This window comes from Pteropus medius, unplaced genomic scaffold (genome assembly GCF_902729225.1).
Source record: "Pteropus medius unplaced genomic scaffold, Ma_sr-lr_union100, whole genome shotgun sequence".
Lineage (NCBI taxonomy): Eukaryota > Metazoa > Chordata > Mammalia > Chiroptera > Pteropodidae > Pteropus > Pteropus medius.
This window is the reverse complement of record NW_024344378.1, coordinates 11,384,633-11,399,510: the sequence shown is the minus strand read 5'-3', so window position 1 is coordinate 11,399,510 and position 14,878 is coordinate 11,384,633. Positions and strand designations below refer to the sequence as shown.

Below are 14,878 nucleotides of genomic sequence, written 5' to 3'. Positions count from 1 at the left end.
CTCTTTTGAGGACCACTGTTTGATATTAGGCTTCTATCTGGGGGAGGCAGGAGAAACTCAAGGCCAGGACATTGTGGGGGAACCCATCTTAGCTAGCCTTTTTGTTTATGCATTTTAATTAATTGCTTCATGATTGCCCTTTTAAAGCTAGTACCGTTCATTGTTGCATGAAAAGCACATTGTAATTCTAGTGGAATGTGTTTTTAAATAACTGTAGAGCCTGTAACTGGAGAGCCGGAGGCATGCCTATGCGGGATTTATATACAGTTTGCTTATTCTGTATGTGTCTGAGTAGGGATGAGGAGGGGGCTAGGGGAGTAGGAGGGGTGTATGTGAGTGTTTGGCATTAACTGGGCTGTTCCTGAATGTTCTGATGCATGCCTTTACAGTGGTAAATTGCACCCAACTTAAATTAAGGAGGTTTGTCATTCTCTAGAAGAAATTAGAAATACTGCATAGGCAATCTCAGAGGTCCCTTGGAGAAGGCCAGGCTTTTACAAACAACAACAAAAACATTTTGAAGGCTTTGTATAATTTGTTCTTTTTTTTCAGAACACAGCGAATGTTTCCTAAATCCTTGCCTTTCACTTCCTCCGATTACAGGTGCTAATGTCATTTTGAGTCGTTAAAATAGTTGCTAAACTGTTTTTTAATTTTTCTTGCCATTATAGTTTGATTAACATTAATCACGTATGACATTTGAACATTCTTTAAAATGACCATCTACACGGTTTCGTATGTTTCGGTAGATTTTTTTTCAGTTGCTTTTGTTGTTTTTTTGAATTTAATTTAACTTTTGCTTTGTTTATTTATTTATTTTTTCCATAACAGTTGTTTAAGCAGTGATGACAGTGATTTAGAGTTGAACTAACTGTGCAAATTGAATATGCAGTATTTCTTTAAAAGAGACTGGTAAAAAAAAAAATGGAAGGAATTCGGTAATAAACCTCCTTAATCTAATGGCATTTTTTTCATTGCTCCCACTAAGTTTTCTCACGCAAGCATGCATCCGCAGTATGATTATTTTTTTCCTTCGCTTTTTTTATTTTAGTTTTTTTCTTCCTTTTGCTTTTCTGCTCATAATTCGCAAACTCACTAGCATTTTACTGACTGTACCTGCTTAAATGCTGCTATGAGCTTCTAACTAACTCTTAACAGCTCATTCACACAGCCTGTTTACTTTTATCTGTTCCTCTCTTAATTTTAATGAAAATAGATTTAAAAAGAAAGATGAACGTTCCAAAAGCTGCAATATCCCAGTACCCACAACCCTTTTCTTTCTTTATTTCTTTCTGTTTTTGTTTCATTTTGTTCTGTTTTTATTTGTAGTTTTTTTCTTTTTTAAACTATTATACTCTGAGAAGAAAAAAGCATGTTACAAACTTAATTCCCTCCTTTGCTTTATTTTCTTCTTTAAGAAAAACAAATTGAAAGAAAAAAAAAGGAAACCAGAACCAAAACAGGAAAAATATTATTTCCAAGCTAGTTCTTCAGTATCTAACTTCCCTTTATCAGCTCAAACCGAATCTGAGAGACAGTCCTTAACGAAGGGATACTGCAGCTTTATTTGCAACAGCTAATTTCACAAGTTGAATAAGAATGTGATTTTTTTTTTTACCTTTTTTTTTAATTAAAGAAAGTTAAAAATCGAAAGTCAATATTTTGTAATTAGTAACCAGGTCATTGATTTATTCCCTTTTTTATTTTTATTTTTTTCTTATTTGTATCTTTCTCTTTTTTCTTCTCTCCCTCCCTCCCTTCCTTCCTCCCTCCTTCTCTCTCTCTTTTCTCTCATCACTCCATTTCTCTCTCTCTCTCTCTCTTTTTCTCCCTCCCCTTCTCTCTCTCTTTCCTCCCTCTTTCCCACGTCCTCCTCCTCTGCTCGCTTCTCTCTTGAACTCATTCAGACCTGAGCGCTCCTAAGAAATGCCGAGCGCGCTTTGGCCTTGATCAACAGAATAACTGGTGCGGCCCTTGCAGGTGTGTATAGATTTCCCAGATTCGCTGTGCTGGTTTGCAGCTGGTCTATTTGATCCTTTCCCCTTCTCTGGCCTGTCGCTTTGTAGCTCTGTGTGTGGATCTTAGGAGACACGAGGGCGCGGGACACTGCTCTGTGAGGGTTGTGCTTGTTCCCCCGCTGCTGCTAGCCAAAATGCCACTGTAAAACAGCATCATTTGTGCCTCCTCGGGTCAGCGACAGCAAACCCCAGCGCGCCCCTCCCAGGGATGTTACTGCCATCCCTCTTCCTCATGACAGCCCAGGGTGGGGGCTCAGTGACATCCTTCGTAACCCTGGCCTAGGTAGCCGCAAACAACGTCACCTTTCCCCCTCCTCTTCTCTCTCTATTTTTATTTATTTTTCCTTGTTTTTTGGTTTCTGGTTGTTGTTTTGTGTGTGTGTGTTTTATCATTTTATTTTATTTTTTTCTTTTGACTCATAGAAGTCCTTTCCTTTCATGCCCTTGGTGAGGGAAGACAATCAAATAGAACCGAGGTGATCTAGAAGACAAGTCAGCTGTAGCTGAGATTTCACATCCAACTGAGCACAACCCACCATTGTGTTGTATTTTTTGTGTTTACCTTATGCTAACAGATGCAAATACTCCAAAGAAGTGTCGGGCACTGTTCGGGCTTGACCGACAGACTTTATGGTGCAAACCATGCAGGTATATTACCACTGCGAGGCCTTTGGGAAAATCAAAACATTCTGTCCTTCTGGTACCTTAGTGTGTCAATATATTTTGAGCCCATTCCCATCTACTCCCGCACTGACATCAATGACTAATGATCCTCATTCTTCAAAATTTCCTTGCTAATTTTATGCTGAGTCCTCTCCCCACTTTCTCTTTCTGCCCCCGCCCCACTCTTACAAATAATATAACCCTGGTGGTAGAGCCAAGACCACAACCCTAACAGACCAGAACGGGCACTTACCCTTTTGCTTTGAAAACCAGCATCCTAGAACTGGCCCAGCCCCATGAATACTTCCGTGGCCTGTATGCCGAGTGCAGAGACCACCATTTCCAAAGGTTTGAATGAGCTAAAATTGATAGCAGTAGCATTCCCGTGTAACTCGGAGTCAAGACTTGGAGAAGTGCTCTGGGGCAGGCTTTTTTTGGTTTTGTTTTGTTTTTTTGATTTTTTTTGTTTGTTTGTTTTATGTTTAAAAACCACATCTCTATACAGAGGAGCTTGGTTAGCTGACATTGTTTTACAGTGCGGAAAAGAAGCGTGGCATTGAACGGCATGCACCAGCTAGAGGGCTGCAAGCAGTGAGTCATGCAGTCGCATACTGCAGGGCTGCTAGCCTGCAGAATGAAAAATATACACATCTGCATTTAGAGAGAGAGCAAGAGAGGCCATTGGTTCTAAGATGTGTCAGAAGAGTCCAAATTAAACACCCGGGTTCCACCTGCAGGCTTCCATCCAACCTGTAATTTCAGGGAAGGCGTAGGTACTTCCTTCTTGGTGGAGGGATACCAACTAGTTCCTGTCTCATTTCCTTTCCTTTAATGAGCACCTTTGGTTAAATTTGTTGTTTCTTTGTTCTGATACAAGCAGTCTTTGAATTTGGAATATTATGATGGTAGGTATCTCAATACCCAAACACGCTTTTCTGTTTGTAGTGCCTCCCTTGTCACGTGTCCCTCTCTTCCATGCCTTTGCCATGTGTTCCGTGTTTAGACGTTAGATCAGATGTCCATCCCATTATGTGCATGCCCACGACTCTCCGTGTCTCTTCCCCCTGCTCTGATGCCTTACAAGAGATTGAAGTGCCTCGCATTGACCACACCTTTAGGGGAGAGAGGGCCTGAGAGTCTTGATTGAGAGGGACTCCCCACACGACCCTCTGCCCATTATGTGAGGATGGGGGGCCTCGGGTGAACACCCAGCAGGAGAGGGATTCTCAGTCATTCTTCCAGGTGGCAGTGTTCACGGAGGTGACAGATGTCCTTCCCACACAGTCCCGGGGTCTTCTCTGTGCAACAGAAAAGAGTTTCATGATGAAGTTAACGAAAGATGTTAGGTGTTTAATTAGAGCTAGCCCAGGTGACAAGAACTCTGTTTGACCTATCTATCTAGGCAGTGAATTCATGTCAGAATTTTATTTGTGCTGAGTAGGAAGATAAGTAGCTGGGGAATCCTGCTCTAAGACGCCCTGCCTTGGCTAAGGATGAGCTAATCACAGGGTCTCTTCCGAGGGTTTCTCACCATCTGTAGGAATGTATGGCTGACACCATTGTGCATACCTCGCAATATGGTTTGTTGCCTGGTTTGTGTATTTTATTCATAGGAGGTGAGTGGTGGTTTTATGAATCCCTTTTTTGTTTTGGAAGCAGTTACTGCGAGTTAGACTTGGCATTTTTTTTGGTGAAAGTTATCATTAGTAACGCCAACTGGATGGAGGTCCCCTTCCCAGACACAGCCCACACCTTGCTAAAGCCAGGGCGTGACATCTTCCTCAGAGACTAGAATTTTCAGGACATTTTTACCAAAAACAAAAACAACCGAAAACCTTTGTAGCTGCGACATAAACTTGATTTCATAAAGTGCAGCGTTGAGCGGCTCGCTGTCAACGTGACGGCATTGCTGTCGTGGGTGCTGAGAGGTCCCTCCTCAGTCTTCTTCCTCACCTCAGCACCATTAGAAGCTTCCTGGTGGCCATTTTTTCTACCGTTGGGGGATCTTTTGCCCTAAACGCTTTTTAGCAGGTGGATTTCTGTTCTTCTGAGGGTGTAAATCCAAAACAGGGTCAGGAAGAATGAGTCACCTTTCAGGACAAACCCATATGAAGCTGAAAGTGGGTTCGTAAGAGGCCACCGCTCCTCGATTGGAGATGAACCTGGGTGGGGGAGGGCAAGGAGGGGGGTTTTGTCCCTTTTTTCTTCAACTTTTTCTCTTGGCCAGGATCTGGCTTGATGCTAAATCAATAGGATAAAATGCACTTTAAGAAAAAGAAAGAAAAGTGGCCAAACGAGCCGTTTCCTGGGCCGTCAGAAGTGTGTGTGTGTGTGTCCGACTGCCTTTGGCTCAGCCTCCTGTTAGAAGGAGCGTCGCTTTCCCATTCATAGTCTTCGTGTCCCGTGTTCATGATGCCTCCGCTCATCCCCACAACATGGAAACTTCCGTGTCACAAGGAGGGCGGGAGGGGCGAGGGGAGCCCCAGAAAGGCTCCTAGCCAATCAGGGCTCCTCGCTCACTACACAAGGCTTCTAATTTTATTTGACATTTGAGGACATTTTTAACAAGATTCTGTTTTGAGCCCACCAAGTTGCTTTTCCCATCTTTTCACTCTGCCCTAATATAGCATGGAATGCTGCTGATGTCATTCCCTTGTTTCCTGTTTTTTTCCCCTTTCTCTCTTTCTCCTCTCTCATTTCTCCCCGTTGCTTTCTCCGTTTTGCTTATGCCTCCCCACCCCCTCCCTTCTCCCATTTTCAAAATGCATGGACGTTTAGGTTTTTTTTTTTTTTTAGCATGTTTTGATCTGCAGGCTAAGGTGGTTTAAAAACTCTGAGAGGCTTGTTTCCCCTGGGTTTCTGTGATGGGAGCAGAACCCACAGTCAAATAATCTATCCCAGAGGAGAGAAAGGAACCATGTCAATGTGAAGGTGAGGGGGGCTGCCCTCACTCTGCTCCCCTAGAGTTCCTTCCAACTCAGAGAGGGGACGGACAGACCCTGAGGCCACCGGCCCAATGGGTCGTAGCCTCTGGGAGGCAGGAAAGACCAAGCATGCCTCTCCCACCCTCCCCCTCCCCTCCCCTCTCCTGCCATCTTGCTGAATCCATACCCCACACACTCGGGGGCATGATCAGACAGCTCTGGGGCACAGACCCAAGGAGGAACTAATTACACCCCCTTCCTTTCAAAGGCCAGTGACATCTGACAGTGGTTGCCTTCAAATAGGCAGCATCTTAGTTGCTTTGTAGCGAGGAAAAGCCAGCCGGTGCTTACACACTTGTTTTTAGATGGAGTGGTATCAGCCATGGTTCTGACTGTGTTCTCCTTAGATCAGCACATTCCCTGTATCTGCATTATTTTTATAGCGTAGATGGAGTTGGTCCCCAGTATCACCTTTCCTACCAAATATTATCCCGCTGGACTGGGATTCAGAAGAGGAGAAGCTTTGAGGTCACATACTCAGTTTCTTGAATTGATTTCCCCAACCTTTGATGATAGGCAAGAGAGGCTCTGACATTCTCATTCCTACTTCTTACATAAACAGGAAATGGAGAGGGGAGATTCCGGTTTTGGTACAGGGCAGAATGAGTCTTTGTGGTTTAAACACCAGTCAGGATAACCCAAACCCAGGAAGGTCCATGCTGCAATCCCGTCACTTCGTCGTCGTCGTCACTCCCTTGTGACATGCCGTGCCCTCCATTCACTGGCCTCGCCATATTGACAAGGGCAGGAAGCCCCGCCATGCCATCCTCACCGTCTTTCCTTTCCAGCCTTCTCACTCTGGGGTGGGGGAGGGGAAGACCCCAAATCTTTTTTTCAAAAAAAAGAAAAAAGAAAAATCAAGTCTGAATCATAATTTAATCCACAACCTGCAGGCCATACGACCAGTTATTCTTGTTTCTTTGGATCATTTTCTGTTTTTCTTATTCTTCCCCCTCCCCCACCTTTGTTATCTTCTTCTACCTGTTTTTGGTGGTTTTTTCTTTTTTTTTGTTTTTGTTTTTGTTTTGTTTTTAAGTTTATTTTGTTTTATTTTTGTTTCCCTCCTCCTCTCACCTGATTCTGACCTCTTGATTTGGTGTGGTTCTTAACAGACAAGCCCGAAAGCTCTCTGGGCACCAGCAGCCTGGTGGTGATGGTGGTGGTGGTGGTGGTCGTGGTGGTGGAGTGTGGTGGTGGTGGTGGTGGTGGTGATGGTGATGGTGTGTTGAAACCTTTAAGCCTCTTGCTAGCGCTGTCTTCAGCTCTGTGGGCTCAATAGTCAGCATTTTGAGTTTTATATTCATAGGAGGTGCCTGGGGAAGGAGGGCTCTGTCTTTCTCTTTTACACACACACAAACACACACACACCGTTGGGGGTGGGGGTGGGATGGGGGTGGGAATGGGGAGGTATGATAGGAAAGTGAGGGGACATCTAAGCCGAAGAGAAATAACCAGTTTTTCAGTTCATCTCAGTTTGTATGCAGCCACTTTCTGGCAAAGAGATGCCACCACCTACAGGTGGCATCCTTGAGTCTGCTCACTTACCTTCGGGCAGAGGCGGGGTCTAGGGTGTGGAGTGGGGCAGGGGAAGCAGATACGGAGGGAGTGCTCTACTCGTGACCATTTCATTCGCCAGAGCAGGCTTAGGTTGGGCAGCAGTTAAGTGAGCGTGGCGCCCCGGTGTGATTTTAATATTCCTCTGGCCAGTGGGCGTGCCGTCTCCATGGGGTGGTGGCAGTGGCGGCATCTGTTAGGTGACTTCATCTTGACTCTGAGCATTAGATAACTCTCTCCCTTGGCACCTTTGCCCTTTATTCACAGAAACTCTCTCCCCTGTTTCTAGGAGAAAAAAAAAGTGCGTTCGCTACATACAAGGTGAAGGCAGCTGCCTCAGCCCACCCTCTTCAGATGGAAGCTTACTAGACTCGCCTCCTCCTTCCCCCAGCCTGCTAGGCTCCCCTCCCCAAGACGCCAAGTCACAGACTGAGCAGACCCAGCCTCTCTCGCTGTCCCTGAAGCCCGACCCCCTGGCCCACCTCTCTATGATGCCTCCACCACCTGCCCTCCTGCTTGCCGAGGCCGCCCACGGCAAGGCCCCCGCCCTCTGTCCCAACGGGGCCCTGGACCTGCCTCCTGCCGCTTTGCAGCCGCCCATCATGCCCTCCTCATCTGTCGCACAGCCGTCAACATCTTCCTTACATTCCCTCAGCTCTCTGGCCGGGGCCCAGCCCCAGCCGCTCTCCCTCGTAACCAAGTCTTTAGAATAGCTTTAGCTTCGTTCGCCCCAGTTGGTTTGTGTAGTGTTTCATTTTGCTTTTCTTTATTTCCCCTCCCTTCGAAAGGTTTGGTTTTGTACTCTTTTAATTTTGTGCCATGTGGCTACATTAGTTAATGTTTATCAAGTTCATTGGTCAATATTTGACCCATTCTTATTTCAATTTCTCCTTTTAAATATGTAGATGAGAGAAGAACCTCATGATTCTACCAAAATTTTTATCAACAGCTGTTTAAAGTCTTTGTAGCGTTTAAAAAATATATATATATACATAACTGTTATGTAGTTCGGATAGCTTAGTTTTAAAAGACTGATTAAAAAACAAAAAGAAAAAAAAAAAGAAGCAATTTTGAAGCAGCCCTCCAGAAGGAGTTGGTTCTGTATTATTTGTATTAAATACGAGCTTGCGAACCAATCATTTTACATCTGGTTTTGAAACCATAAGGGCACGACGAATGCAGTGCCGTGACTTCTTTTTCTTCTGTGTGAAACAACTTTTATTGTGATGTTACTTGTTATTGTTTAAATGTACAGAAACAAAGGGTTAAAATGTGTTAATATACCTTGTTCCATGGTGTTGTTCTTTTGGGGGGAGGGGATGCTACTCAACAATTAATGGAATCACAACGCTGTTGGGCCAGTAGTATTTATTGCTTTAGAGATTGCTTGTCGAACCTGTATGTCATCCCTTTTAAAATATGTTTTCCTTTTTCTTGAAACTGTATAAAATTTTTTTCCCCTTAGCATCAGCATCTTATATATAACAACTCATTTGTACAAGGTTTTTAAGTTTATATATAAAATGTGTATATATATATTTTTTGTTTCCCTTTTTGACTTTTTTTTCCCCCTGTATGAAACCCAGATGCCGCCAAATGGACATGAATAGTTGCATTAAAGGATCAGTAGCATTAACAAAAGTTGCTTTAAAAGCCATTATGTAAAACAAGACTTGAAAATTAGTGAGGGAATTTTAGCGACGCTGTACGAGCAGCGGTGGGAACCATCCCGTTTCCCCTTTGAACTCGCAGTCGACTGTCCTACACCCTTCAGGATGTGGACTGACTGTGTGCAAAACTTTACGTGCCAAAATTCTCAGTGACTTTAGCTTTCTCCCTCTTTTTGATGCTGTAATTTTTGTTCATCATGTTTTGCTGTGATGTTACATAGGTAGATTTGTATGTAGTTTTAACGTCACCTATAACAAGATGTGTTTGGTAGCAGATTGTCCAGAAAGCATTTTAAATGAAGAGGTATAAACCCTTAAGGGCCAAAATTCTGTATATTAGATTACTCTTAAAGGAAAAACCAGCTGCCGCTTTTATGTACACGTACGACATACAAGTAGGTAGCAGACTTTAAAAATAAAAAAAACCTAGGCATGTTGATGTTGCAAAATGCTGTATAAAGCTGAAACCTGTTCATTCAGTGCCATTGTAGTTGACATGAAGCGATTGTAAAACTGTCTCCGATTTTTCTCTGGTTTATTAAGATGCTAACTATAACATTTTTTGTGAATACTTTGAATGTTTCCTAACAGTTGTGATGTTACTGTTCCGTTTTATGCTCTTATTCCAATTTCATTTTTAATGGTTTGGAAGCCATTTTTGTAATGAATAAATGTTCATGCTGTACAGTATCTGTAGCATGCCGTGCTGGATTAATAAAAGCAACTTAGTGTGTGCACATGAAGGCTGGTCACTCGTTTCTGTGATTTGGATTTTCTCTCTGGGGAAACTGGGTCTGTCTGCCTTCACCAAGAGAGACGGATAGCCAAGCTAGAACTTGAGACCGCATGGCTGGTATGGGCGGTAGGCGGCACTTAGATACGAAAAAGTGGTCTTGAACTCTTTTGAGGGGTGGTTGTCCCCCACCCCATTCATAATGCATATTTGGCATATTTTGTGTACCTGTTTGTTTCTGAAAGCAAAGCACAGTTGCAGAGCAAATGTCACTCTTCTGGCTGGTATAGAACAGCCCCTCCGATATGGTTTAGTCGTCCCTCTCTCAGTATAGAGCCCATTTAATTCTGGTTAATGAGAGTTTGTTCACCAAGAGTAGATTTAGGAAACCACATCATTCACATTTAAGGACCGTTGATGCAAAAGTATCCTAACTTCTTTCTAAGAGTTGCAGGCGGCTGAGGTGCCAGGTTGTCAGATTGGAACCCTTTTTATGGCAGTGAGCAGTTGTTGAGCAAGAAGCTGTTTAGAAAATTGGATCAAGATGATTCGCTTAAGAGTTTTGTATGGAGGAGCCTCGCCATCTGTGGGACCCATGTTCTTTGGCTGTGCTCTAGCCATGGTACAAGGTCATCACCATCACCAACCAGGGGCCATGATAAAGATTTTCCTAAGGTTTTCGCAGCATTCATTTCTCAGGCCAACTAGGATGGTCAGATGTTGATGGTGGGTGTTTACTTATCCAGGACAACCAGACCTTCAGAGGACGTGCTTTCTGATGGGCGTGGAAGCTGCTCGTGGTGCCATCATTGTTATTTACGATCACACGGTGTTGTCATCAGGACCCGAAGTCCCTCAGAAGCTCTGCTTTGTGGTAGCTAGTTCTCGTTCTGTAAAATTTCAGTATTTTGTTTATGCTTTTAGCTTTATGTTCCCAGGAAGGAATGATTCTGGTTGTCCTTCCCCATTTTATTTTGCACACTGGCCCCAGAGGGACCTTCGACATCACAAATAAGAACGTCTATTTGTGGCAGTGCACAGAGTGCCGAGCTGCTCATGTGCATTTTCTCATTTTATCCTAATACTGCCACCTGAGGTAGGTGTTATTCTCCCCCTCCACCCTCTGCTTTACATTCTGAAACTGGGGTTAAAAACTCGGGGTTTGTGTCTTCTCCAAGGCTACACAGCATATAGGGTGGCAGAGCTGGGATTTAAATTCAGGTCTGACTCCAAACCTGTGTTCTTAACGTGAAGTTATGCTTCCTTGCATAATAAAGGTGGTCCTTCTCCAGAGTGTTGGGACAGTTCTTTTGAAGGTTTCCTTCTTTGCTCTACCTCCTTCTCTGTCCCCCCCCCACCCCCATACTCACACAACCCCTGCAGCCAGACGAAAGGTCAGCCACCTCAGCGTTTTTGCTTTTCCACTTTCAAAGGTGCAGTTTCCCTCTGCCTGGAAGGTTCTGCTCTGCTCCTGCAGCCTCACTACCTGCTTCCTACCTGGATAACTTCCACTCATCCTTCAGGCCTCGTGTAGACATCAGCATAGACGAGGGGGGCGGGGTGCCTTCTCCCTCCCATGTGCTCTTCCAGCTTCCTGTTTTCCCTTCCCTTTAACACCCTCACCCACCACCGTGTCGATGGATGTGACCTAGTTAGGCCACTAATAGCACCACTCAGTGTTACTGACATCTTAGGCCAGATAGTTCTTAGTGGTTGGGGGACATCGTGCATCGTAGGACATTAGCGTCCTTGGCTACTCCCTACTAGGTGCCACTAATGCTGCCCTCCCCGCCCCACACACGCCCCGCCAGTCACGACAACCAGGAATGTTTCCAGACATTGCCAGATGTCCGCTGGGGTGCAGGATCCCTCATGGTTGAGAACCATTGCTCTAGGGAGCCCTCCAAGAGGACAGGATTGTAGCTCTTGTGTTCTCTGCTGTATACTATGGTCCTGATTCAGTGCCTGGTGCATAGAGGGTGTGCCATCTTGATTTATTGAAGGAAGGAGTAAGCAAAGTTGGTCAACTCAACACCTGTATCAAGGGAAGCAGGGGAATGGAAACTTTCCATGACGTTTCCAAATTTTGTGTTCTGAGAACTTCCAAGGTGTCAGTTACTTCCTTAATCCTTTCAGTCACGCTGGAATATAACTCAGTGCCCTTGTTACAGAGCAAAAAAAAAAGCCAGGTAGGAGTAGGGGCGGTCCCTCTGCCATCAGCCAGCCTGAGTGCAGATCTCTCAAATTCCAAAGATAGATCACCTAGCCACATGCTTACTACCCCACAACATTTGAGCTATACTTTGGGGACCTTCTTTTCATCCTAATATGGACCTTTTCCCCCCACGAGCTATCTCATTCTCGACAGTCCAGGTTCCAGTCTCCCCCATGCCAGGCCAAATCCTTGTCCTTCAACACTCTTGTGTACATAGGTTTTGTTTCTGAAGCCTTAAGAGTTTTATTTTCAAAATGAACCTCTTCCCACTACATCCTTGAAAAATGGATCTGTGGGGTTTTTGTTACTAAGAGACCCTAAGATAACATCTAGGAGCCCATAGTTCTCTCTCTGAGCCACTTCGTTTCTGACCTCTGATGGGACCTGGCCAAGTTAAGCTGGCGTATTAAGCGGGTGTGTTAGTTTGCTGTGGCTGCTATAGCAAATTAACACAAACTTGGTGGCTTCAGCCAACAGCTCTCACAGCTCTGGAGGCAGAAAGTCAGAAGCCATCGTGCACTCCCTCCAGATGCTGGAGCCTCATCCCAGCCTCTGCTGGCCACCTGCAGTCGGAGTGTACCTTGTAGTCACTTCACGCAGATCTCTGCCTCCGTCTTCACATCGCTGCCTCCTCTGTGCCTGTCCCCAAACTCCCTCTGCCTCTCTCTTATAGGACATGTGTGGTTGTATCTGGGGTCCACCAGAACGATCCTAGACAAGCCACTGTCTCTAGATTCATAATCATGTGTTTTGCCATAAATAATACAGGTTCTAGGATGAGGATGTAGACATATTTTAGGGGGCCACCCTTCAGCCCCCTGTGGAGGCACTTGCCAATTCTGGGACAATTGCAGAGTCTTAGCAAATAACAGAACCTTCCAAATTGGGCTGTTGGTGCTGGTTCTGGATGAGCCTGTGTGGAAAGTGATTATTAGAGGAGGCGGTTTTCCATTTCACATCATGGAAGGTTTGCCTCCCATTGTTATGACGATAATGCGTGCAGGATCAGGCCTTTTATCCAGATTCAGGATTGGTAGAGAGAGAAAGCACCTGGGAGCAATGGTGTGAACTTGAGCTTGGAAAATCCTCCACCCAACTCCCTCACTGTGTGTCCTCGGGTAATTCTTTCATCTCCTTGAGCCTCTGTTTCTTCAGCTAACAAGTGATACCAGTAGTACTTGTTTTGACATTCTTATGAGGGCTAGAATGCAGAGTGCCCGGAAGAGTAAATTATAGAAGGGTTTATTATCATAAAAGCATAAAGCCAGTCACAACTTTGTTTTCCGTATTTCTCTAGGATTCTGCTAGTCCAGCTCTTCAAATCCAGGTTAGAGAATCCCAGAGATCTCGACACATCCTCATTGTAGAGTTGAGTGACATTATTCCTGGGATGCTGTGACTCACCCATGATCATCTTACGTGAAACTTCATGACCCTATGAAAATGTCTTCCACCGTTTGGGGATCTGCAGCTCTGGCTAGGGTGCTTTTGTGATACAGAAATGTGTTTTTAATTAAAGTCCTTTGGAAAGAAATTATGGAATAACGTACAAGTGTTATGAACAGTGCCTCAAGGCGAGGGCCAGAACCCGGAGGTGAAAATTACTAATAAACAGATTTGATTTTCTAAAGGAGTCTCATCAGGGGTTGGCTTCTTCATCTCCCATTTCAGATCAGGGCCAGCATGTCACGATGGCAAAGGCCTACAGGAATCCTGGCATAAGTCTGAGGGACGGGCAGCATTGGCGAATTCTGGCTTTGGAGCTCATGATTTTTTTAAAGCTGGCACTTTGTGAGTTCATTTGGTGGAAGCTGTGAGTAAGCACAGTGATTGATTCATTCATTCAACAACCATTTCTTGAACACGCATTTGCACCTGGTACTGTGCTAAGCACTGGCACATAGGTCTGGGTGAAGTCAGCTTAGTCTTTATTTTTCCCTCCAAGCTCAGTCTTGCACCATCTTATATATGACCACATCTTTAAGGAAAGGGGCCACCATCATTTCTGTGTCTTGAACAAGCTGCTCACCTGGAAAGTGGCTTTATACAAGAATAATGACAAGAGGATGTGCTAAAAAGCTCTACCTGTGTTTCTCATTTAAACCTCAGGGGGAGAGAAATTGCTTTTATGTTCATTTTACAAATGGAAAAAATGAAGCTGAGAGAGGTTAAGTGGCTTTCTCAGGGCACATATGTGGGAAGCAGGAAGCCTAAGATTGAACTTAAGCAGCCCAGCTCGGGAGCCTGCATAGCTGAAAACTATGCCATACTGCTCCTTGGGGAGACAGACCATCTGAGCAGCCAGACAGGACAGAGGGTGGAGCCACTTCGATCCATGGCTTTTGCTCTGAGACCACGAGGTGTTCTCCATCTGTATGCAGTATTTTTCTCATTCTGGTTTCTTTGAAAGTAATAACAATAAAACCAGCTGATAATTACATGGATTGAGCTATTTTGGACTCAGTGCTAGAAGTTGTAGAATCCTAGATTTAGAAGAAAATTAGAAGTATATGTATTATAATATTGTATATACATATTATATATGTTTCTCAGATTCGAGTTACAACCCATTGATAAGTCAGGAAATCATTTAGTGGATCAAGGCCAGCATTTTAAAAAATGTAACATGGAATAAAATAGAAAATCGGATCTATTGGTTTGCCCCTTCTGATATTTCAGCTTAAATGAGTTCTCCTGTGTCATTCAGAGTAGGCTAGACTATGCTGCAAACCAACCCTACAATATTGAGAGCTTAACAAAGTTTACTTCTCAGACATCACAGGGAAATCTTCCAGCCCCATGGATGAAGGAGATAATGGACGATCACCAGGACATTTTATAGACACAGAAGTGACAACATCACTTCTGCTCATATTCCATTGAGTAGAACTCGAGGTACGAGGCCAGCCCAACTACAGAGGAGGCTGAGACATGTTGAGAAGCACACAGATAGGGATGAGCACAACTAACCTAACCCACATCTTCCTTCCTGTCCTTATTCTTCCTTGTTGGAACACCCCTTTATTACGCTCATAACACAA

General features: G+C 44.3%; 1 protein-coding gene across 25 annotated transcripts in view; it reads left to right on the top strand.

The window, feature by feature from the left end:
• Positions 1 to 9,632, top strand: part of TCF7L2 (transcription factor 7 like 2) — a 188,775-nt gene extending 179,143 nt beyond the window's left edge. For 9 of the 25 annotated variants that reach the window (XM_039871184.1, XM_039871178.1, XM_039871181.1 and 6 more), the window contains 3 exons: positions 553 to 603; positions 1,908 to 1,980; positions 7,509 to 9,632. In XM_039871184.1, coding sequence (XP_039727118.1) covers positions 553 to 603; positions 1,908 to 1,980; positions 7,509 to 7,932 — 548 coding nt within the window. In that variant the 3' untranslated portion in view covers positions 7,933 to 9,632. Of the gene's footprint in view, positions 1 to 552; positions 604 to 1,907; positions 1,985 to 2,441; positions 2,573 to 2,593; positions 2,668 to 7,508 lie in introns of those variants that run through there. The other 16 variants (XM_039871198.1, XM_039871197.1, XM_039871195.1 and 13 more) reach the window with 9 other exon arrangements.
• Positions 9,633 to 14,878: the final 5,246 nt, after the last annotated feature.